Raw genomic sequence first — 24,769 nt, forward strand, 5'->3', positions numbered from 1 at the left:
CCGGGATTTGTAGTTCGGCGGGGCCGGCCCCGGGCACCCCACACTCCCCCCCCGGTGCCTCCCGTCCCGCCGGGCCGCCGCAGCCCCTCGCCCCGGGCCGGGCCACGCGCGCGCGCCGAGGGCGCCCCCTGCCGGCGGGGCGGAGCGGGTGGGTTCCCATCGCCGTTGCCATGGACGCCCTTGGCGGTGCGTGACGCGGCTACGGTCGCGGCGCGGGGTGATGACGTAGCACGGCCTCCACGTCGCCTGGGCAGCCAAGATGGCGGCGGCGGAGGGGAGCGGTGCCGCGGGTTCGTTGGTGAGTGGGGCAGCCACCCCCGTCCCTCTGGGCGGGCCGGCGGAGCTCGCCTGCGGGGTTGGGGCTGCGGCCCGGCGGTGTTTGCGGAGCTCCGGGCGCTCTGGGCTTGGGGGCCGCGGGCGGGCTGGCGGGGCCGGGGCGGGTCGGCCTCGGCCTCGGCCCCAGCCCGCCCTCCCCGGAGCAGGGGCAGGCTGAGGGGGGAGCGGGGCGCTGGGAGGCCCGGCCGCTGGCTGGCAGGGAGGGCAGGGACAGGGAGCCGTCGGCCTCCGGCCGCTCCCTCCTGCGGCTTACCCCCTGCCCTGTCTGCCCCAGAGTCCGCTGTGGAACCGGTCGGGCTGTTCTTTGTTTGCTTCCATCTCTGTGAACTCGAGTGCTTTAACTTGCCGCTTGGTTGGCGGAAATAATTTTCGTTCGCGTTTGGCGTTTAACAGCCTTGAGTTTGTGCTCGGGCTGTAGATGTCTGTACAGTTTCTGATGAGTTGTTTCCCCATGGAGTCCGTGAAAGACAGTGTACCCCTGTGTGTTGGTGTGGCTGTACATCTGTCAGGCATTACATTGTTTAAAAAACACAAACAACCTTTTTATTTTCATTAGTTGTTGCTGCCTAAATAAAGGACAGAAAGGTTATTGGGAGTTACTGAAGGAAACAGAAATGCTTTGCTTATACATATCTACTCACTTCTTTAGACTGTGAGCTATTTAAACTGAGTGGACAACATTTGGGCTCTGTTGTTGACTGTGTTATTAAGTTATATCTTTGAATTCTGAGTAGTTGTTTTCATCCTAAACCCAGCTGAAAAACATCTGAAGTGAGTATGATCTGGTTTGTATTTCTTTCTTTCTAAAGATTTGAAAAAACATTTAGTTTGCAGGTCTTGCAGATGTGTCGATATCTGAAGACATTCCGGTGGAAGGAGAGATTACTGTTCCTGTCGGATCTCACTCTCCTGATGAAGACTTCTCCACACTGGATGAGCCTGTTAGGGATACTATTGTGAGTCTGTGCCTCTGTCTACAGTAAAACACGTGTTTTCCTGATGTCTCTGGCCAACTGTTATGCAAAAGCTGTAATTTTTGCATAGCTCTACTTGACTTGTACTTCGTTGTAAGTTTGGGGATTATTTTTTTTTTTTTTTTAGAACTAGCCATGTAAAATGAATTCTTGCAGGTCAAAAAATATCTGAATAACAACCCCAAAGTTTCTCTGTGATCTCAAAACCTTTGCAAGGGTGAAGGCCTCAGATGGAGCTTGGAAGAAAACTGTCCCAGCTGATAGGATTTTTCATTAATTTTCTTTTCCTAGAGGAGCAAACAAATTACTGGTCTTAGTTGGGTGTTATTAGAAGATATAATATTGTGGTCGTTAAGGAATGCAGAAAAAGGGGGCATTGTTTGTTGCAGAGGATGCTACAGAAATCTTTGGGTTGGATCCTGTCTCGATTTACCATTGATACTGCTTCACTTCTGTCTTTCTGTTTTGTTTCTGAGCTGTAATTTTTATATAGGGATAAATTAAAGTGTCACTTCTTTATTTCAGATGAGAGATCTGAAGGCTGTTGGGAAGAAATTTGTCCATGTCATGTATCCAAAGAAGAGCAGTGCGCTTCTCAGAGACTGTACGTATAAAACGATTTTCAAAATTTTGAAAGAATGTTTTGCCAACAGACTTTGCCTACATTGAAGAAGGGAGAGTTCATGGGAAAAGGGATCAGAAGCGTCTGTTGCGTGTTCTTTCTGTTGTAGAATGCTTAATAGCAAACGTGAAAAATCAGAGAGTTACCAACGGTCTTTAAAGGTGGAACACTTTAAATGTGCTAGAGTATGTAGAACAGGTAGCTTTAACAGTTGGCAGGCTTTGAATAAATTATCTTATAGAATATGGCATAAGATGCTAAATAAGAGAATTATAAGAAAGTGTCATATGGAAAATGATACATTGGGAGTTGGAAAAGGTGCTTTATTACTCACAGTAATGAAATGGGGGATCATTCTATCTATCATCTAAATTATATTTATGATTTTATTTTTTCCTTTACCTACAGGGGATCTTTGGGGCCCTTTGGTGCTTTGTGTCTCGCTTGCCCTGTAAGTACCTATAGTGGATGGATTTGGGTTTTTATAGTCTTTTACTTTGGAGAAATGAGAAATTAAAAATTTCTGATTACATGTGTTGAGATCAAGTTCCTCTAATCCTTCTCTGGTCTTCTGCAAACACTGCCTGTTTGGTTTTTCTTATAAAACGTGTTTGTGACACTTCAAGCCCATTAGGACCTCCCTTCTTTAAATTTAGGATTTAAGGGTGAACTCTTCCTAGTCCCCTGTCTTAAGAATTATTTTACTGAAAGGTATCCTGATTCATGTTGTCCTTGATTCTGATGCATTTGTCTGGCTTTGACCCTAAAACCTTTGTCTAAGAGCTGCAGTGTGTGTGCTACATATCCTGGAGAAGAGATGGAAAAAGAGAGGCTGTTGTAGGATTTCATAGGTGGGAGATGATGGTGGCTCCCAGGAGTTGCTTGTGCTCCACTGGAGCATATGTGTGCAGATCTGCCTGTGTCAGCATGGAAATGTTGGTGATATCAACGAATTGAGGCGCACTTATGTACTTAAGGTACAGAAACCATCCAGTAAAATGTTGGTAAAGCTTTAGCAGAAGTACACGGTGTAATTTAAATATTCAAATCAATGTATACTCACTTTCCCAGGCTTTGCGTTGCTTGTGTCCTGTAGTTATTACAAGCTTTCCTTAAGGCTTTCGTGTTTTATCATGCACTACTTTGCCTGCTTTAAGAGGTTATCAAAGTTTTGGTACTTTAATTTTCATGTTTTAGCCTGCTATCTATGGTTTTATTCTCCCCTACGTGCTCACACAGTCTGCAAAACAAGTAAATGAATGGACTGAAATGCACTCGGTTGAGCCACAGCCAATTTCCTTGTCTATACAAAATTGAGGATACTACTAAAAATAACAGATAAAAAATTATTAGTCTGCAGCCTAACTGGGGATCAAGGTTTTGGGCTTCTATTCTGCCATCTACTCCAAGTCTATGAAAACTCAGTCATTGACTGCAAATGATTCCTTTTATCTGTTACCTACAACAGGATGCTTCAGGGTGGATCTGCAGATAGTAAAGACGACGGAGGGCCCCAGTTTGCCGAGGTCTTTGTCATCATCTGGTTTGGTGCAGTTGTCATCACACTAAACTCAAAGCTTCTCGGAGGAACTATGTGAGTGCTGGTTTATTTAGTAGCAGTTAAAATGCTCCCATGTGTGGAGTTTCTGCAATGCTTTGGTTTGACTACTTTTTTTCCCCTTTCTGTCTCTCCATTCCAGATCCTTTTTTCAGAGCCTGTGCGTTCTGGGTTACTGTGTCCTGCCCCTGACAGTAGCAATGCTGGTGTGCAGGCTGGTACTGCTGGCAGGTTCTGGGACTGTCAGCTTCATTATACGTCTTATTGTAGTAGTAGCTATGTTTGGCTGGTCAACGTTAGGTGAGTACCTTTTTGCGTTATAACGCTGTTATGTGCGCTTGAGTAGTGCCGTGCTTAAGGAGGTAGATCTGCAAGTGTTCTGTTAGGTAAAGGCAATGGGTATTGTAGTTTAAGATGTTTCCTAGGCTGCTGAAGTGTTGTAGAAATAGTTCTTCCAGTCCTTGTGTTGTCAGAGATTCAGCCTCTGCCTATGCTCCCGTTGATTTTCATGGTCATACGCAGATTGCCTTTGGCAGAAGGACAATAATTTAATATTAAACCCCATGTGAGACTACTGGGTATTTTATTCCGTTATCTATGTTATAAATACTATTAGAAAATGCGAATTTTATACAGATGCGTTTGCATTATTTTCCTGTTCTTAATCTGTAAGTATGACTCTTGTTACAGAATGTTAATCAGCATTCATCTTTCTATATGATACAGTTTTAATTGGTGATTATGGACCATTGGTATTGAGCAATGGATTACTCTGTTTTCTCTTTCAACGTAATTGTGATGCAGATCCTAATTCAAAATTATTAACATCTGCAGTGGATCTTAGAATTTTAGTTTTATGCTGCTCACATTTCAAGTATTTTTCTTTTTCACCAGCATCTACAGCTTTCTTGGCAGACAGTCAGCCTCCAAACCGCAAAGCTCTTGTTGTGTACCCCATCTTCCTCTTCTACTTTGTTATCAGCTGGATGATTCTCACCTTTACACCTCAGTGATCTCCGATCAGAAGAGACTGTGTAATACGGACTGAAGTTTTTTCACGAACGCTGCTGCAGTTAATCGTTGGCTTTATCTCTTTCTAATTTATATATATATAGATATTGTAAAAAGGCAGGTTATGGGATAAAGCCAGAGAACTGCAAAAATTGGTTGTTTGTGTGTCCCTCTTTTTGAAAGATACAGAGGTCCAGCTGCTGAGGGGTTTTTTATTTAGCCCTGCTCTTTAGTTGTGTTAAATAAAAAATGCCCACCGTGACAGGGATTATTCCGCCTGAGGAATAGAGTGGGAGATACTGGAATTTCCAGGTGTTGGGTAGATGAAGAAGTTACAGGATCGCATGACTTGGCAGAATTCTTGCCTATGCTTGGATTCTCACTGAAGATGAATATGCCTTATGAAATAATACACCTTCATTGCTGTTATGTGTTGGGTAGGGAAGAAATGTGTTTGACTTCATTTTCATTCACTTACAGAGTGGTGAAATGTATATAAAGTGCATCATAGGACTGTGAGCTTTCACTTTGAAATCAGATTTCAGCAAAAAAATTGGGTCCATTTTGCAGTTAATTGGAGCTGGGCGGAAGGGAACTGCCTTTGCTCATAGTTGTGTATTGTGTATTTATGTTTCATCCCTTCATATGTCAAGAAAAAGTGTTTCAGCCAAATGCCTTCAACACCCTAGTTACACTGACTAATCCACGTATCGCGTGACAGGGAGTGTGTTTACACTGGATAGTTACAGATCTTTTCATGTGACCAGAGATTAGGGAGTTAAAAGTCCTGGAGAAACAGTTAAGACTGGTTTGCAACAGGCACTTGTCTGTCATTCTGCATATTGAGAATGGAAATTGTGTGGAGAGTATCAAGTGTGTGTATATATATGTTTAAAAAGAAATAATTGCGTGAAGGAAGTTGAGGTTTTGATACCCAAGATCTTTGGGTGCTAACATACCACACCAGGACTTATGCTGGAAAGTTTTAAAACGGCTTGGAGGAAGGAAACTAAATCATAATGAAGGTGGTGGCTGCTATGAAGTAGGATGTGAATTCCAGTCTTAACTGCTTGTATGTGACTCTTCATTTGGTTGTTTACATCGACAGCATTTCAACATAAATGCATATGAATTCGCATATTGTTTCTTTGTACTTATATGTGAGAAACTTTTCTATAGCTTTTCTTGGTTGTTTTTTTTTTTTTTCCTTAATACTTTTTGTAAAAGGGGAGGAGGTTTTCTCCTCCAGTTCCCTGTAGGTGCACTTATGTACCTTGCCTGGAGAACTATACGCAGGTGTACAAGTGTGCCGTTTATATTTCAGCATAGGTATTGAGACCTGGGGAATTGCTTTTTGAAAACGGTACAGAAATTGTTTATCTTGTCCATTATTTTCAGTAAGCAATTCAAGAGGAGAGCTTTGAAAAATCTGGGTGTGGAAAAGCTGCTGTTTAAAATGTCACTTTTCCTGAAAATGAGCATCGTATTTCTTTTATCCTGTAGTAACGAGGGTAGACCTGAAGTGGATGTACGTGGGTCCTGCTGATGTGCAAATATGCCTAATTTATATTATGTATAAAAGTGCAGTTTCTGCTATGAGCACTGTAAGTCTTTGGCAGTTGGGATGGAAATTTGTAGATGTGCAGCTTAAAATTACAATTTTGCATTTCTGGGGGTGTGGAGAAGAGAAGAATCAGTTGGTCTCTGCAGGGCCCCAGCTTTGGTGCGGAACGGTTGTTACCAGCGAGCATGTGTGAAGCTGATGCCTGTTCTTGCCGCCTTCCTTACGCTGTGGTCTGTGGCTGTTGTAAGGTGCTGCGAAAGGACCCGTAGTATTTCATATACGTGGGTATAAAATGGAAATAGGGAATTTTTAAACTTCCATTAAATTATTACTGGTATGGAAAGTGATTTTTCTTTTAAGTGCACAGTTCTCCATGTATTTAAACGTTAGTTTAGCTTTGTGAAACTGAAAAGAAATATTCAAGGGAAGTTGATTGTAAAGCTATTGATGGCTACAGTGGGATTCTCTGAACCAAATCTTTCTTTCCTACTGCAGCACAAGAATTTAACTATACTTTTTGAGAAATCCTTGGAATTTATCTCTGTAGTGTCTTGTGACTTAAGCTGGTACTATATCTGAAAGATAATCAGAGTAGCTTTTAATTGATCCAGTATCTTTTTGAAAAGAAGGAAAATTATTTTTAAGAGTTAAAATCCTCCCTTTTTCTTTGCTTGTTTTTCACTTAGGTGTAAGTCTCATCATGGTTTGTTCTGTAACAATGCTCTTGGCTTATACAAGAGAGAAAAAAATTATTTTTATATTAACTAGATTTACTTTTCAACTGGTCACCTACATTTTTAGTCAAGAGGTGTTTTTAATCTGGAAGAATGGGCAGAAATCTACTGGTTATATGGTGAAGGTGTAGTTGGTTTTTGACTCCTGACAATCCTTCCTTAGTGTGGAGACCAGCTTCTAAAACTGTAAAAAGAGTGGATTTGTATCACTGAAAATGTAACTTGCCCGAAGGTTTTTAGCTGGCAGGATGCAGGTAGGAAACTAGATTTTCTGAGTTTTCATGCCTCCAGTTGAATGAAGTTACATGTCTTATGTACGGTGGGTTTTTCAATCGTTGTTTCCTCTAGCAGAGAGTAGAGAACGTTAATGTCCCTGGCCAGGAGTTCCAGTTGCTGTAGCTCATTGCCTGATTCACCTTGCTTCTCTCATCTTTCCGTCATGTGAGATGTGCGTGATGCCAATTCGCTTAAAAGCACGCAGTATAATAGTAAAAATAAGTCAAAAATAATTTCCCCACCACAACGTTATAATCGGTTCTGGAAGAGCTTCACTAAGACTGGCTTGGCCTTTCAAGTTGATAATCTATTGAAAAACGTAGCCCTTTTTATAAGTAGAATATAACTGCTTAAAAAGGCAGAGAGAGCAAGTGATGAGCACCAGTGGAAATGAGCGTCAGATTGATTGATTGAAGATTAACTGTCTTACGTGACTTCAAAAAAAAATTAAGAAGCCAGTTTAATTTGTTCCTCAGACAAACTGATGTTCTGTAGAGCCACCAGTTTTCCTGAATTGGCTCTCCCCTCAGCAAACAGGTAGTTCCCAAAACAAACTAGATGTGGGCACGTTAAAAGCAGGATTGAAACATTTCAGGGTTAGGCAAATGAAATAGAAACAAGCTTATTTGATATTTACAGACTGCCTAGAGTTCATGTTGATGGTGTACCTTTAAAATGATGGTATTGCATGAGAGCGCTGAGTCCCTGTTCCTGGAATGGTGCTTCACATTGTTCAGCCAGTTGCAGACCCCATTCCTCCAAAAATGCACGCAGGTAAGTGATCCTTATAACTGCAACACAGACTTTCAATTTGTTATGGAAATGTATGTGATAACTCAACTGTCATGCTTTCCGAGGGGAAAAAGTTTCTTCCTCCTTGTTTAAAGCCGGCTGAGGGAAGGGTAGCAAGGAGAAAAGCAGGTATCTTGCCTTTAATGAAGTGTTTTAACTTTTCTCTGGAGAATGTGGATGATTTTCTGATTCACAAACCAGGCTTTCTTTCCTACTGAGATTTTTTTTTTTAATACTGTTTATCAGCTGAAGTTGTTGTATGTGTTTGACTCTGAATTTAATTTTCATCTATTTAATACCAGTGAAAAGAATTTATTTGTTTTAACTTTAAAATTTATAAATTAAAACACGCTGAAAGGCATGTGGGCGGTCGTACGTGTGGATTAAAAGCACTGAGCGCGCTGTACTTCTGGTTCGCGGTGAGGAATGGCCCGTCCCACAGGAGCTCCATGGGCCCGGGTGCGTGGGTGGGGGACAGCACCTTTGGCTGGCAGAGTCTCTCCTAAAACCCGCAGGACTCCAAAGGGATCCTGCCAGTACTTGGACAAAGAAAGGCATTTTATACGGGCTGGGAGTTTGGAGTGAATTAAAAGAAGGTGGGGCAGGAAAACAGCTGAATTCTCTACTGCTGTGCCTATGGAATGCTTTTAAGCATTTGATTTGTGTGTCTGTGCATCAGTGAGTTAATAGATGTTGGGAGGAGCGTCAGGGTGAGGTGTAAATCCTTTTTCCCTGTGCTAGAAGACTGTTGCTGCTGTTACAGATGCATGTAAATATTTGATGTTCTTACGTTCTAGCCAGTTGTGCTAATGTTTTCTTGGAGCGAGGACCAGAGCAAGCGCTGGTCTGTGTGTGCCGGGCCGTTGTCCCACGCCGGGCAGTGCTGTAGGGGATCAGGACTTCTGTGGAGGGGAAAAAAAGCCCCGAAGTTCTTGTTACAGGTCCATGAGAGATGCCCAAGCGCCGGTAACCCTCAGGTTCTGCAAGGACGAGACACTGAAGGGGAGATGTGTATTGATAACAGCGGCGGGACAGAAGGGGGAAAACCTCCCCGAATCCCTGCCCCGACACCGAGCGCTCTGTACCGCAGAGCAGGACACATCAGACAAATCTGCCAGAACCCATCGAAGCTGAGCCATCACATCAGTTTGCTCGTGCTTAAATCTTGCCTGTACTCCCATCTGGTCACAGATTTCTCCGAAGGGCAATGGACAGCTGGGATGGTTTACCCGTAAATAGGTATTTGTGCAGGCAACCCCTCTCTCGTTGCCTGCAGCTTCGGGGGAGGGAGGTCTCGGTAACCCCCTAGTGGAGACAAGTCTGCCCAAGGGATGCTTACGGGGACTCAGTGCGCCGTGATTAAAGTGGGAGGGGACAACACAAGACATGGGTGAAGAGAGAGCAGAAACTTGGTAGGAGGGTGGCCTAATAAACGAATAGCAATTAAAAACCATCCCGACCAATACTGGAATTTGGGGCGATCACCTGAAGTACGTCCGGGCTCTTGCACTGCGCTGTGCGGTGACAGTGGGGACGCTCCTGTAGCAGCCTGGCATCTTGGCTGAGGAGCCTTGGCTTGGGGGTGGTGGCAGCAGGGACATGGCTAACCGTGTTCCCGGGCCATTGTTGTTGGGCTGGAGAAAGCCAAAATGTCCTAGTGGTCACAAGAGGGCGGCACGACTTTGCAGTCCCTTAGAGCTTGACTTTTTCTCTCTTGTTTTTTATTTCTCCTCTTGGCTTTTTTTGCTCCATCGGAGGAGATTTAGGATGTGGCAGTCTGTTCTTTGTGTTCTCTGTTTAGCAAGGACAGCTGCTTGCAGGGAGCCTCAGGGAGGTGAGTTACAAGCTTCCAACCTCAGCCATCATCAACGTGGGAAGAGACTTGTACTGTTGTGCCTGACCTGCTATGGGTCTGCCTTTTCTGAAATATTTATGCAATTTTGAGCAAGATGGTTTCTTTCATTCAACGAGGGGCATTTTTTTAAAAGCCTAATTACTATGGCAGTGGGGAAATGATTAAGTGTATCTCTCTTTTTTTTTTTTTTTTTTTTTTTTTTTTTTTTTTTTCCCTCCCAAGATGATAAGATATGCATTAAAGTAACCTCACTTAGAATTGTGAATAGGAAATCGTTAAGACCTCACAGCACACAGCCTGGGGAAAGGTGAAAGGCTGCACTTTGAACCCTCCCCGGGAAAGCAGTGGGGCCGGAATCCTTGGACTTTCCGGGCTGGCGGGTGTGGGCACAGCTGAAATCCTGTCTCAGGGGGGCAGCGGCTGGTGCTGGGGGGTCCGTGCTTCCCGTGCGCCTGGGGCAGGTTGGTGGCGGTGAAGAGGAGCCGCAGCCCACTGGCAGGAGCACGGCTTTGTCCTCAGCAGCCGCCGGTGCAGACAGCTCTGAGCCGTGGTGGGGATGCTCTCCAGGAGAATGGGTCTGGCCTGTGGTCCTCCCACGTGCTGTGGGGAACCAGTGCTAAAAATGCAACTCTTCTGCTCAAAAGAAGGTGTTCCTGGATGCGACTGAGTGGTTAGTAATTACACTTTATTTGGATAAAGCTTGAATTTCAAGTTTGCATGGAAGGGTGTGTAGGAAGGGCACCTCTTCAAAGGAGGGGCGTTCCCCTGGCCAAGTGGGAGACTTGAAGGGCACGGAAATCAGCAACCAGACACCATTCCGTGACCATCTGCACTCATCCTACCTGACCCTTGAGGCAGAATGGTGGGCACTCATCGGAGAGCAAAGGCTGCAGCTCCAGCTGGGGGCGGTGGCTGATGTCTCCACCCAGACGGAGCTGCTGAAGGGAGAGGCTGCTGTGCAGACCTCAGACTGCAGGAATTGCCTCGACCTTTCTCCTGGGGCAGGAATAGGCGGCACAACTGCCTCCAAAAAGTGTGCCCAGGTAGAGGAACTACTGCAGCAGGTGGCTGAGCTGCAGGAGCGGGTGAGGAGGCTGCGTGGCTGAGGAGGAGTTAGATAGTTGGTTCCCAGTGCAGCCTGCAGTGGACCAGTTGAATCTGGTGAGTCAACAAATGGTTACAGGACTGGTGCCACTGCCAGGGGTTCGGCTGCTTAGACCATGGGACTCGCTTTGAGAAATCAGGGCTACTGGGGGCTGATGGGGTCCGTCTGTCAGAGAAGGGGAAGAGCATCTTTGGTCCAAGGCTTGACAAGCTCATGAAGAGGGCTTTAAACTAAAGTTACCAGTGGAGGGGAAGCTCAGTCCCTCCCAGTCCTACCTGTTTGATGCCAGTGCCAGCAAGAAATGCCCAGAGCCTGAAGAAGGATCGCAGGTCAGCAGAACACCTGGAGTGTAGCACAAAGGAATTCCAGCCAGTAAAGTCAGCTTCATCGGGGTCCGATTTAAGTGCCTCTATGCAAACAGATATAACATGGGGAATAAACAGGAGGAATTAGAGACATGGGCATGCCTGCAGGGCTGTGATCTTATTGGCAGCACGGAGATGTGGTGGGATGGCTCCTATGACTGGAGTGTTGGAATGGAAGGATACAGACCCTTCAGGAAGAACAGACAGGGGAGATGAGGAGGGATTGTTGCCCTGTGTGTCCGTGACCAGCCGGAATGCATGAAGCTCTGCCTGGGGGTGGATGAGGAGCCAACTGAGAGCTTATGGGTCAGGACTAAAGGGAGGGCAGGAACAGGTGACGTTATAGTGGGGCTCTGCTACAGGCCATCTGACCAGAAGACTGAGCGGATGGGCCCTCTACAGACAGATAGGAGCAGCCTGATGTTCACAAGCCCTGGTCCTCATGGGGGACTTCAACCACCCTGGTATCTGTTGGAGGGTCAACACAGCAGGGCATAAGCAATCCAAGAGGTTCCTGGAATTTGTTGATGATAACTTCCTTCTCCAAGTGATAAAGGAGCCAACGAGGAGAGGTGCCACACTGCGCCTTGTTCTTACCAACAAGGAGAGGCTGGTGTGGAATGTGAAGCCCAAGGGCAGCCTTGGTTGCAGTGACCATGAGATGGTGGAGTTCAAGATCTTTAGGGCAGTGAGGAGGGCGCACAGCAAGCTCACTACCCTGGACTTCAGGGCAGCAAAATTTCACCTGTTTAGGGATCTGCTTGGTAGAGCACCATGGGGTAAGGCCCTTCCAAGCCAAACCATTCTATGATGATTTTTTTCCCCAAGGCTGATCTTTTAAGGCTAATATTCTGTATGCTGGCTTGTGTGTTGGGGCAAAAGAATGGTGCAGGTAACAGCCAAGGGAACGTCTTTCCCAGTAAAACCAGGGAGTAATTCATCCAGGGAGCCTGTTGGCCGCTGGCACAGCGAACCAACCCACAATTCCTGACCTTTGCCTTCCTTGACAGGTGACTGATGCAACGGCTGCAGAGGCTGGAAGTCGCTGCAGAGGCTGGAAGTCAAACCAGAGGCTGCTAAATCTTCATGTTGCTTTTACTCTGCCCAGAGGCAAGGCTGTGTGTCAGGAGCGTGGGTGCAGAGCGTTTGCGCTTTGGGGTGCTCAGTTCCCCGGGAGCGTGGTGGGACAAGCCTTCCTGCAGGCACCGAGGGGAGCTGGATGGGGCTCGGAGCTGTGCCGAGGAGAGCAGGTATCTCAGCGGAGACGCTGGAGGATAACATCGCTGACGGGAATGGTGTGGCAGGGAGCTCGTACACGCGGGGCTGCTGGTGTTGACAGACGTAAAGGTTGCTGCGTTGCTTTGCTGTCACCTTGTCTGGGGGGCAATGGCCGTGCTGAGCAGGGGCTCGGCGTGTGTGCAGCAGGGGACGGGACACTGAGAGACCGGAGTAAGAAAACTCTTGTTTCCCGGGTTTACTCCAGGTTTTGCTCTCGATCTCAGAATAAAAAGCTATTAAAAAAATACACTTACCAATGTGGGAAAGATAGCTTTGTTATTTCCACCTTGGTTATTTTCCTTGAACCTTGTCACCCTCTGCCGGCAATTCAGAGTTCAAAGCCATTCGCTTGCGCAGGAAAGCGAACAGGGACGGTTTTGTTCAGGGTGTTACAGCCTCCCTGTGCCTGGCACCTCGGCACATCTGCCTCTCTGAGCCTTCTGTGTCTGATAAGCTGCTGTTTGTGCTGTAGACCGAAGCGAGGGAGCTGAATGTCAATAGCAGCCTTGGGGACAGCGTGGCAGATGCAGGCGGGCAGAATCCTGTCACCCTGGTGCTCTGTTCTCAGCCCAGTGTTGGCGGGGCCGCGGGACGAGCTCTCCCAGGACTGCCACCATGCCTATGCCTGGGCAGGAGGAGATGGAGCCATCGCCATCTGTCTCGGCTGAACACCTCCTGCACGTGCAGAAGGCATGGCCTCTGCTCCTCCTGGGAGGCCTGAGGCAGCATGTCCTGAGCTGCACGGGCTCAAAACAAACCTTCAGACTCCTCCAGACAAAACATGTCTCAATGATACCCCTGCAGACCCCAATCTCTTCTCCCAGTGCCACTTTACTGGCAGCGGGAAGAGCATAACATGAAACATGGGCTCTCTCTGAAAGGGTAAAAGGAATTCTCTACAGAGAACTGCTGGAGAGGGGACAGCAAAGGGCTACCAAGATGATGAGGGGACTGGAACATCTCTCTTATGAAGAAAGGCTGAGGGATTTGGGGCTCTTCAGTCTGGAAAAAAGACGACTGAGGGGGGATCTTATCAACTCTTATAAATACTGAAAGGGTGGGTGTCAGGAGGATGGGGCCAGGCTCTTTTCAGTGGTGCCCAGTGACAGGACAAGGGGTAACGGGCACAAACTTGACCATAGGAAGTTCCATCTCCACACGAGGAGGAACTTCTTTCCTTTGAGGGTGGCAGAGCCCTGGCCCAGGCTGCCCAGAGAGGTGGTGGAGTCTTCGTCTCTGGAGACATTCCAAACGCGCCTGGAGGCGTTCCTGTGCCACCTGCTCTGGGTGACCCTGCTCTGGCAGGGGGTTGGACTAGATGATCTCCAGAGGTCCCTTCCAACCCCTGCCATTCTGTGACTGTGTGATTTCAAGAGAAAAATGAAGAACACAAAACAAAGGTAGGAAAGGGCTGAGCCACAGTCCCAGCACGATTGCATGGATAGCAGCATCTTTTGCAGAAGGTGTCTTAGCGGACGACATACAGGGAACTGCTCCAGAATACAGAGCTGTTGCTAATTACTGTTGTTCCCATGTGCACAAGGTATTTTAAAACACCTGACTGAAAGTTAGGCTAGCAGCGTGCTGCAACCTCAGAAACAAGTGGTGCAGGGTCTGGATGCTCCAGTGAGTAAAGCATGGACATACCTGGAATAAGGACAGTTTCATTCTTTTCTAGTTGAATGGAATGGAAAGGAAAATGAGGAAAAGCAAAATAAATGTCATGTTCTGTGTGGGTTTTTTTAACAAGTTATGGTTTTTTGTATTGCCAGTTTTCCCTTTGTCAGGCGGTGATTTCTGTCCATGAACAATGGAGGTGAGGAGAACTAAACGCCGAGCAAAGACACCTGCGTCTCCAGGGCAGCAGGACGAGCTTCTGACCTCGCACTGCTCAAGGGATGAGGAAGATGAGGAAAGCATCTATGGCTTCTTCTGTCGGAGGAGCAGCGAGCGCAGTGCCGAGGATGAGCCTGACTACGCATCGATAGATGACGGCTCCTCGCCTTCCCTGGGTGGATCTTTCCCCAGGGGAATCTGGGGGCAGCAGCCAGGATTTACCAGCCTCACGGAGGATCGTGCAGGGCACGGAGGGGATGCTACAGGCCAGGATAAAACTTTTGGCAGTGGTGAAGGGTTGATCTTTAATGAACTTTCTCTGCCAAAGCACGGAAATGTGCTTGAGCATGGTGAAACAGATCCAGTGCGGCTGCTTGAGCTGCTCTGGGCAGACCTGGGGAGACACCACGACATCCCAGAGTGGGTGGAAGATGAAGTTAATGCCTTCTCTCTTTCTCCTGGGGAAATGAAGACATATCCTGGCTGGCTGGTAAGAATATCTGTCTTTCAGGCACATTCACAACTAGAATCGAGGCACTTCAGAGCAGCGGTGACTGTGGGTGCCCATTACCTGCACCCTTGAGGCACCTGGCTGGTCCTGGGGTTGGGATGCTCTGGCAGATGTTGAGTGTCTTTGTCTTCTCTGCGCCCTTAACTCCTGCTTCAGGCTGGTGCAGTTCAAATCCAGTGCATGAAGCTGACTTTGTACCCTTTAACAATCAGTCTTATTCCCTGAATTGTTTCTATCTAAATAGGATCCAAGTGTGTGCTTGCCCTGGGACGGTGGTTGAGGGGAGCAGGGAAAGCATCAAGGGACTGGGGGCAAAATGTATCCCCTGAGGGCTCACAGGAAAGGCTGTCGGGACAAGCAGCTCTGCCCTGAGGAATCAGCACCGGATGGTTTCCTCTGCATTTGGGTCTGGTTGATCGCAGGCTTTGCTCAAGGCTTCTGCGACTGTGGACCAGGAGGCTCCTCCATGGGTGCTGATGGTAGGACTGCTCCGGCGTTGCCGAGGTGGCCGCTGGCGTGCTGCGCTCTTTTCCTGCCCAGTCTCAGCCTTGTTTCACCTTTGCTCCTGGGCAGGTTCATTGTCAGGAAGGAGCCTGTCTTCCTCTGATGTGGTTCTGGAAAGAGGTGTTTGCTCTTGCGCTGAGTCAAGCGGTTATAGCCGTGGCCAGACAGTCAGGACAGCGCCGGTAGCTGCCGCTGCGTGTCCTGCCTCGCCCCTCTCTTGCGTATGGCCAGGAGTTAATTTTCCCTGGTTTTCCAAAGGAGACTACGTGTCTGCTGCTCCGCCCCACGTCGGGTCTGCTGTACCAGGCACTGGGATCACCATGGCACTTGATGGTTTTCTTTGCACAGACATGGTGGCCTTCGTATGAGCCACCTTGAGACTGACGAAACCGTCTCTAGAAAAGCAACATCCAAAACTAGGCTGAGACTCTCTAGCGACTCCTGTCGCTTTCTCTTGCCATTGAAATAAGTATATGTATGTTTGTGTGTGTAGATACGTATATATGGAGACGGGCTGAGAGAGTTGGGTTTGTTCAGCCTGGAGAAGAGAAGGCTCCGGGGAGACCTTTGAGCCCCTTCCAGAACCTAAAGGGGCTACAGGAAAGCTGGGGAGGGACTTTTCATCAGGAGGTGGAGCGATAGGATGAGGGGTAATGGTTTTAAACTGAAAGAGGGGAGATTTAGATTGGATATCAGGAAGAAATTCTTTGCTGTGAGGGTGGTGAGCCCCTGGCCCAGGTTGCCCAGAGAAGCTGTGGCTGCCCCATCCCTGGAGGGGTTCAAGGCCAGGTTGGACGGGGCTTGGAGCAACCTGGGCTGGTGGGAGGTGTCCCTGCCAGTTGGAACTGGATGAGCTTTAAGGTCCCTTCCAACTCTAACCATTCTGTGATTCTATGTTATATGTCCTGCTTCATTCTTTGCTTAAGCAAGACAGGTCCTGCAAAGGAAAATGCACAAGGTAATTAGATTTAAAACTAACAGATCCCTGCCTAGAGCTGCTGCTTCTCCACCTGCTGATGGGCACCAGGCTGTGGTCCCTTACATGGTCCTGGGGGTCCCTACAAGCTACTTAAGCCCACGCACAGGCTGAATCTTAAAATATACCAACTGCTGTTGCCTTCCTAACAGCGCTTCTGGGCTCAAAACTTGTCGCTTGCACTTCAAGGATCCAGGTTGTGCTCAGGAAGATGCTTGAGGTGTCACCAGTGCTCTGGCTGGAGCATGCTCATTCCCTCGAGCTCTGGCGCAATCCAGATTGCGCAGAATGGCCCATCCTCTCCCCACAAACCCCAAACACCTGGATCAAGATAAGAAGCCAAGAGCACATGTCCTGTCTCCCCTCAAACGTGTTTGGGAGTTTGTCGTCGTTCCCTGCCGCCGTATGCTGGCACCGTGCAGCGGTTGATGGCTGCGTTTGGGGTGGGAAGTGGGCTGGGTGCAGGACGGGCAGTGCAGCACAGCTGGCATCCCAGGCTGGGGCGTCCTCCCCCTGCTCGTGCCGAGGGCGGTCGGATTGCTGGAGGGAGCCGGGGGGCAGCGGGCTGCCGTTGGCGTGGCTCTGAAGGGCTGGCAGGCTTCTGGGGTGCTCTTGGTCCAGTCCACCTGCAGCACGTCCAGCCCCTGGCACAGGTGGGTGGCAGTTTGAAGGTCCCTCCGTCTCTGAGGAGGGAGTGGGGAATGAGATGGCTGGGTCTGGCTGAACAAGTGTTTTCTTGTGATCTTGAGCTGCCTTGCTGACAGGAGCCAGCGGGGCTCCCAGGGCTGTGTGAGCAAGGGCTTACACCAGGGCTCCTCGCTGCGAGAGGAGCCGTCACCTCCCGACAAAGTCTGTCTGGAGGAGAGGTCCATATTCCCTGCCTGACGGGACAGGGATGCTTCTTGGGGTTTTTTTCCCACGCAACCCAAGAGATGGGAAATCCCTCCCTTGGACCATGCCCCATATTTCACTTCCTGGCAGGTGTTGCTGCTGCCGGGGGGTGGCTCAGCTCCCGTGCTTTGTGCCGTGTAAAGGAAGGAGAGAAGCTGCTGCTGGGCTCCTCCGTGCTTCTCCTGCCGTCACCGATGCTGCCCAATGCAAGGCAGGGGTCTGTGATGATCATCTCAGTTTCTACAAGAAAAAAGCAGCGGGTGAATTTCAGAGCTCGGCAAGAGCTGCTCTGTTTCACTTGAACTGTGTTTTCTTGTTCTTTTCAAGTCTTATTCTGGCGTTCTGTGTTTCTGTCCCAGGTTCATAAACAGACGGCGCAACTATTTATACCATGCGCTTATTTAAAACCTGCCTCTCCCCATAATTCAGTCCTCCTTTAGGAGAACAAACGCAGTGGAGAGCTGGGATGGGGTTGCTGCCGCTTTCCTTCGCGGGGCTTCGGAATTCTTCACAACAGCAGCGACAGAACCCCAAAACAATGCAGCCCTGCGCTTGGCCTGGGGACAGCCTGGTCCGGCACCCAGCCCGCGGCCAGGATGTGTCCTGGGGAAACGGGCGCTGAGACGGGGACCGGGGCGAGTGCGGAGATGGGGCAGAAGCTGCTGCCTTCTAGGAGGTGGCTCACGCTCAACAGCCTCAAGGCATCTTTGTAGTTCGGGAAGGAAAGTTGCTTTTGTTCTGATGTTGTGTTTTGTTAAGGGACTTGTAACCTGACTGTGAAAGTTTGGGCTTGGATGATTCCAAGCCGGTGGGTTTGAAGCCAAGGAACAAGTCCGTGTTGCTGTGGCCCCTGGACCCTCTCCCTGGCTGTGCAGGCTGTGGGGCTCGGCTCTTTCCACCCGGAGCAGCGCGTCTGGCTCAATCTCTGAGCTCTCAGGGCAGAGGTCCTGCTCCGCTTCCTTTGCTTTTTCCTCTCCCAGCTCTCGATTCGCTTTGGAGCGGGGAACCAGAGCACATGGCTCCAGCTCAGCCCTTTGGTGTGGGGCCGAGGGCAGGATGCTCTCACCAGGGTGAGCCTGGCAGCCCCTGCGGCCGCGGGGGGCCGGGAGAAGAAAAGAATTTGCTGCTAAATAATAATGCTTTTGTGTGCATGAGGGTTTGCACAGAGTGTTTTCTGAAGCTGCCTCTGAGTTTTCCTGGCACCCCCAAAGAAGGTCAGCAGCAGCGCGCGTGGCTCCTGTCCAGCCCTGGAAATACCCCTGGGGCTGCGGTGCCCACGGGGACGGGACGGGCACTTGCTGTCCCCAAGCAGGAAGTGTCTCTCCTTATTCATGCAGTCAATGGCCTAAAGAAAGGGCATCTTTGTGGCAGCAATTTCGACTGAAAGGGTGCCAAGAAAAGCTGTGCCCGATGCTGGTTTGTTTTGAATGTCTTCTGCGGTGCCTGAATGGGAAGAGCTGCAGCAAATCTGGGATTTTGAGGATGACCCAGGAGCATTCCCAGCCTCTGGGCTCTGCGCCGTGGTCCTCGGTACTTTGGCAAGGAGGCTTGTTTGGCCAAGCAGCCCTTTGCTCGTGGTGGCAATGCTTCAGTGATGGCAGAGCCCAATAAGCCAAACTGGACACTGGCTGGCTTGCAGGAACCTTTGGATCCTGCCGTCTTCGTGCTCCAGGGACAAACATTAAGGACCCATTAAAGAATTTCACTCCTGGCTCCGCACTGGGTGGAAGCAAAGGTGCTGCCTCCAGGGACTGGTATCCCACAAGCAGAGCTGCCATGTCCCTGGCACCGTGCTCTGCGTGAGAGGCTGCGCTGGACAGGATTTGCCTCTGAATTCTGGATATTGGAAAAAAAAAAATTGGTACAGGGAAGGTCCAAGCCTGCGCAAGTGAGAGGAGGCTGTGTGCGAATTTGTCACGCTGGGTTAAACTTGCAAAGACCTGGGCTTGCTTGCAGGGAGCAGACCACTGCACCTGACAGAGATTCCTCTCTCCTGGTAATTAATCCCAAGCCTCGGCCAGAATTAGGGCTGGGATCTTCCCCAGACAACAGCTGTCGCTAGAACTCTGTGTGAAAATACACCGGTAGGTCAAGTCTAGTTTATTAAACGGCGTTTTAACTGTGCAAGCCTGAAAGACAGATGTGGCTCTGTTGCCTGTGATTATTTTTTTCTAGCTGCTGAACGTGTTGGCTGCCGAGGCAGGTAGCCAGGCAGCGGCAGGCGTGTGTCCCTCGCTGACAGCCAGCTGGTGGCTCTGTGTGCATGTATGTATATGCTGGTGTCCTGGTGTCCCCTCATGTGACGCCAGCCCTCCCCACGCCGCTCTCGGGCAGCCCTGTCACAGGGCAAGGTTTGGCTTTGGCAGGACGGGGATTAATCTGGTTTTTTTTTGTGCTGTGGCTGCTGCTCCGGTGTGGTAAGGAGACGCTGACGGCGAAGGGGGAGGGCTCCCAGGCAGCCCCCTGCTAAATCAGCCGCATTTCTGGGCCTCGAGACTGTCCCTCTCCATCCCACCCCCGGGACGGAGTCAGGCCATGCCCCGGGCTGTTAATAGCACAGCCCTTTGCTTTTCCTATACATTTGCTATAGGAGCCTCCGTTCTCTTGCTAATAATAAGAGATGCTCGCAATTCCTTGTGCTGGTCTGGCGCCTGCCTTCGGGGGCAGAGGATTAATGTCCCAGCCAGGCTCTGGCAGCTTGCTAATATTCCCATGGGGAAGGGAAAGCTGCCTTGTGAGCATTCTGCTTATTCCACTCTTTTATATGTGAGCTTTCTGCTCATTCCACTCTTTTCTATGTAAAAATGCAGCCTATATTATAGTTCTTTTTATCTCCAAGGTGCCTATATGAAAACTGTGGCGCAGCAGTGGATTTCTGCTGGAGTTCTGTGTTGCAGGGGAACCTTTGTAGACTCTTCCCAGACACACGCTCTTAGGTGCTTGAATTTAAATAGCGTTAAAATTGGTTAGGTATACAGGTCTCAAAAAAAAAAAAAAAAAAAAAAAAAAAAAAAAGAAGCCATTTGCCATTTTCCTTTTGTGTCACTTGGGTCTGTTAGTGATTTGTGTAGCTTGTCTGTAGTATCTCAAAAACCTTACCGTATCAGTTACGCGCTTTTAAAGACATCTAAATAGCGCGCTTCCCCCACGCTGACAGAAAGCCCTGGGTGCTGCAGGATCACAAATTTGAACCAGTCGGCCTCAAACGCGGCCAGAGCGAGGGGTGTGTGTGAGGAACGAGCTCCTGCGCTGAGCCGGGGAGTTTGGAAATGATAATGTTAAGGCTGAGACCAAGCGTCCCCCGTGGATAGTAGCTACTGGGGATGGATGAAGATGGAGGAGTGGGAGGAGGGATGGTGCCAGGCACCTGGCACCTCCACGATGCCCTGACTCGGCATATTCCCAGTGGTTGCCCACCACAGCTGTATCACTTTGGGGCCGGGGAGGTTATTTTCCCCTGGTGCCGTCACCATCCTCACCCTCAGCCCCAGGGGAGTGGAGGTGGGGGGTCCCGGTGAGCCCCAGGCATGCAGAAGCTGGCCTCGGGGAGAGAGGGCACCCTGCTTCTGGGGAGAGGCAGGGTGCTCGTTAACAAGGCTAGCATTTTTACGTTAACGGCATTTACTGGTGCAAACCTCCTGTTGTTGAAGTCTTCAAGGTTTCTGGCTGACACCTGTAGATAGATCTACAGAAGTCCCGGTGAATCAGGGCAGAAGCACTCCCCAGCTTGTGCACCAGAAATTCCACAAAAATATCATTGATTACGTATTTTGGGGATGTCATCTCTTGTTTAGCGAAATTGGGGAGTTTTGTGAGCCCGTGAGTACTAGTTATATGAAAAGTTTATTTGGCTTCTATGTGTATACGAAATAAATCAGTATTTGTAAATACATTCGCTGATATTTACAAACCAGCGCATCCTTTGCAGAGAAATGCACAGATTCAGCCTTTGCCAGGACCTTTAGGACCTTGCAGCCATGGATAAGGCAAGGGGCCCTCGGCTCGCTGGAGTTGCCCGAGGGAGTTCAGCGTGTGTCTGGGCTAGGAAAACCTACCTGGGGTCAGAGGGTGAAGCACCAGCAGGACGCAAGTGACACAAGTGCTGGGAAAGGGTGACGTGCTCCTCTGGCTCAGCCTTCGAGGAGGGACTGGTTGAGGGGATGTCCCTGGGACCACCTGGCTGCTTTATTGCTGTGAGATGGGGGGTTTACACCCGCAAGCCCAGAAGGGTTTCAGGGGTGCTGCCCTGCTCACCAGACTGTTTCCTTTTGCAGCAGGAGCTGGCACGTGGGGATTAAGTAATTGCCTAATTGTCCGTCGGAGGGAGGTTTTCCTGCAGTGCTGGGTCTCCGGTGCAGCCTGCGGCAGCGTGTGGCATCCCGGCAGCCGAGCACCCTCCCTCTCCGGCAGCGCCCAGCCCCAGCGCATCCCACCTGCGCCCTGGGAGCCGCGGCCGAGCACGCCGCTGCTGCTGGCTCGCTCTCGGGGAGAAAAAACCTCCCCAAAGGAGTGGGGGGGGATGGTGCACTCAGGTGGGAGGGGACCCTGACACACATCGCCCCAGCCCCGCGAGCTGTTTGCCCTGCTGCAGCCCTCGCACAGGGTGCCCGGCGGGCACAGTAGCTGCAGCTGAAGGAACGGGGTTGTTTGCCAACTGGGTAGCATTTGTCCAACAGACAAAAGCTGGGACACTTCCCCTTGTCCTGGTCACAGCACCAGCCCAGGTGGTATATTCATAGCTTGTCTGTTGCTCCTCAAAGTAGAAACAGCAACTGCCCTGCTGGAAATAACTCTCCTTTATCGTTAAATGGGCTCTTTGTTTGCATGCGCGCATGTCTCAAGGCTGATCATGTTGGATGGTGATCTTTTGTAATCAAACCTGCATTGGCCAAAACCGTTCCCTTACTGATCACCAGCCCATGGCACCCCTTCTGGTGCTGCGTGCCCTCTTCCAGGACGGTGCGCTCTGGCGAGCGGGGTGACCTGCTCCCCAGGGTGGATGGGTGGCAGAGCCACCACCAGCAGGACGTTTGGCAACGTGTGGTTGAGCAGCAAAGGCAAGGAGCCCCGTTAAGAGTGACAAAATTAGGTACCTGGTCCAAGAGATGACACGCCTTCTGCTTTAAAGGTTTGTTTTCAGAATCAAAGCCAAAGAGTTTAGACTCTTTATTAAAAAAAAAAAATAAATCCGGATCATAACAGTTTTTTTCATGTTCCTGAGTGCACTGTTGGAGACTGGGGCGTGTGTGTTTGGATTATTTTTAATGAGGAACCTTTTAAGGGAAAAGCTGTGGTTACAGGTGGGCAGGGAGCTCACTGGCAGCGTGGGGTGGCCATGGGGCAGCAGGAAGCTGGGGTGTGTCTTCTGCTGCTCTTCAATGTTCACGTATCTCAGTAGGCTTCTCATGATCCAGCTGTTGTGGTGGCTGGTGCCTCTTCAATAACAGGGAACCAAGCCAGCGCTGAGGTCTGTGCTGGGGGTGGCATCACAGCCTGAGCCCCGTGGCATCCATGACCATGAGCCAGCAATGTGCCCTTGTGGCCAAGAAGGCCAATGGCATCCTGAGGTGCATCAAGAAGAGTGTGGCCAGAAGGTCAAGGGAGGTCATTCTCCCCCTCTGCTCTGCCCTGCTGAGGCCACATCTGGAGTACTGGGTCCAGTTCTGGGCTCCCCGGTTAAAGAGGGACAGGGAACTGCTGGAGAGGGGACAGCAAAGGGCTACCAAGATGATGAGGGGACAGGAACATCTCTCTTATGAAGAAAGGCTGAGGGACTTGGGTCTCTTCAGTCTGGAAAAAAGACGACTGAGGGGGGATCTTATCAACACTTATAAATACTGAAAGGGTGGGTGTCAGGAGGATGGGGCCAGGCTCTTTTCAGTGGTGCCCAGTGACAGGACAAGGGGTAACGGGCACAAACTTGACCATAGGAAGTTCCATCTCCACATAAGGAGGAACTTCTTTCCTTTGAGGGTGGCAGAGCCCTGGCACAGGCTGCCCAGAGAGGTGGTGGAGTCTCCGTCTCTGGAGACATTCCAAACCCGCCTGGAGGCGTTCCTGTGCCACCTGCTCTGGGTGACCCTGCTCTGGCAGGGGCTGGACTAGATGATCTCCAGAGGTCCCCTCCAACCCCTGCCATTCTATGATTGTCTCACCACCCACGCGGTGTCACAGCCCCTGCCCGGCGCTGCCAGCCCTGCCCCGTCAGCACCCGCCCCGTGATGCGGCGTTATTAAAAGAAAAGGGTTACTGTTCCCGCTATGCTAATAGGGCAAATGCCTGCTCTTCGAGTAGCTGCTCCCTTCCTGACCTCGGGGAAGTGCCTGCACGCAGCAGCAAGTGGAAAATCACTGCATGCAAGTGGCTCGCTGGGGCCGCTGGCTGGCACGGCACAGCTTGTCCCCTGCTCACACCTCCTCAGATGCCTCACGTTTTCCCGTAGAAATGGGACCAGCCCTCGGGAGCGGTACCAGCAGCGATGGTGGCTTCTCTTGCCGGCAAGGACGTTGCCAGGCAGGCTGCCAGCCTTTAACTGTTATTAATACCATGCCTGGGTGCTGTTGAGCAACAGCCACGACAGCAATAGCTCATCAATGGGACAGGAATAGCTCCTGGCCGCAGGCCTGTTTGGAGGCGACATGGGATCCTCTGGGTCGTGATCTGTTGTGAGAGGAGGCTGTACCTGTCCTCCAAAATACCGGCCTCGTCCCATGGCTTATGGAGAAAGCAAGACGTTTGCCTCAGTGCTGGCTCTGGTTGGTGAGCATCCCGATGTCCGTCCCAGCTCTGGGCAGTGCGGGCAGCAGATGGGGCAGGGCTGGGATTCATCATATGGAAAACACTTAGCGAGACTGTACAGCGTGGAGTTTTCCTTAGAATCAGCCGTTTCAAATCAACTGGAGTTTAAAATAAGCTCTCACGTAAGTCTGAAAGTGATAGTGATACACATAGAGAGAGAATTAAAAGAATTAAAGAATTCTGTACATACATACATAGAGAGAGAGAACTAGAAGAAGTTTCTTTTATGTTTCCTGTAGATGTCCGTGCAGCAGGTACCTTAGAAATGTTGCGCAGAGACAAACACAGCAGTGTCCTGGCATCACTTGGCAGAAATACCCGCTTTGGTGTGCACAGGCTTCAGGGCATCCAGTCCCCAGGACCTATTCTTACCCAGGATGGTATCCTGGTATGCTGAAGAAGGATCCTGGATTTAAAATTACTTGAATGCTTTTGGGATGACTGGATAGGAAGGAAGAAGCTACACAAGTATGCAGAAGCCTCTGTGGTTTGTCTCCCAGGCCCTGGGAAGGAGACAGCTTTCTTCTGTTTGCACTAACTTGGTTGGGTTTTTTTTGCTTTTGAAGGAAGTGGGGAAAGGGCTTAACAGAGCCAGAGCAAGCAGTGAAGCGAGAGGCTGGCGGGGTCGTTTCTCTGGCAGCACCTTTCTGGTGGGCTGGTATAGTTATGGTTAAAGCCGCGCGGCTGCCCGCCTTTCTACAAGAGCTTTCCTGGTTTTGGCAGGACAGAGCCATCTTGATGGGTGTTTTGTGACTACTTTGCAGATGTCTTTTTGCCACCTTT

The 24,769-nt window shown here is 49.8% G+C and overlaps 2 protein-coding genes across 3 annotated transcripts in view; both read left to right on the top strand.

Moving 5' to 3' along the window:
- The first annotated feature begins 203 nt into the window (after window positions 1-203).
- On the top strand, window positions 204-8,228 carry YIPF6 (Yip1 domain family member 6). The gene is made up of 7 exons (XM_054213622.1): window positions 204-298; window positions 1,164-1,292; window positions 1,836-1,914; window positions 2,341-2,383; window positions 3,401-3,526; window positions 3,633-3,790; window positions 4,385-8,228. Exons 1-7 carry the CDS (start codon window positions 260-262, stop codon window positions 4,501-4,503), a joined length of 693 nt encoding a protein of 230 aa, XP_054069597.1. The 5' UTR covers window positions 204-259; the 3' UTR covers window positions 4,504-8,228.
- A 1,744-nt stretch (window positions 8,229-9,972) lies between these two features.
- Window positions 9,973-24,769, top strand: part of STARD8 (StAR related lipid transfer domain containing 8) — an 86,799-nt gene continuing 72,002 nt past the window's right edge. Inside the window, exons 1-3 of one of the 2 annotated variants that reach the window (XM_054213615.1) lie at window positions 9,973-10,392; window positions 12,203-12,442; window positions 14,243-14,796. In XM_054213615.1, the coding sequence (XP_054069590.1) occupies window positions 14,281-14,796 (516 nt within the window). In that variant the 5' untranslated portion in view covers window positions 9,973-10,392; window positions 12,203-12,442; window positions 14,243-14,280. Of the gene's footprint in view, window positions 10,393-12,202; window positions 12,443-14,171; window positions 14,797-24,769 lie in introns of those variants that run through there. The other variant, XM_054213616.1, reaches the window with a different exon arrangement.

This window comes from Rissa tridactyla, chromosome 9 (assembly GCF_028500815.1).
Source record: "Rissa tridactyla isolate bRisTri1 chromosome 9, bRisTri1.patW.cur.20221130, whole genome shotgun sequence".
Lineage (NCBI taxonomy): Eukaryota > Metazoa > Chordata > Aves > Charadriiformes > Laridae > Rissa > Rissa tridactyla.

Coding starts and splice junctions, on each gene's coding strand:
- YIPF6 (XM_054213622.1), top strand. CDS start 260: ATGGCGGCGGCGGAGGGGAGCGGTGCCGCGGGTTCGTTG. Junction 299..1,163: donor GCGGTGCCGCGGGTTCGTTG/GTGAGTGGGGCA, acceptor AAAAACATTTAG/TTTGCAGGTCTTGCAGATGT. Junction 1,293..1,835: donor AGCCTGTTAGGGATACTATT/GTGAGTCTGTGC, acceptor TCTTTATTTCAG/ATGAGAGATCTGAAGGCTGT.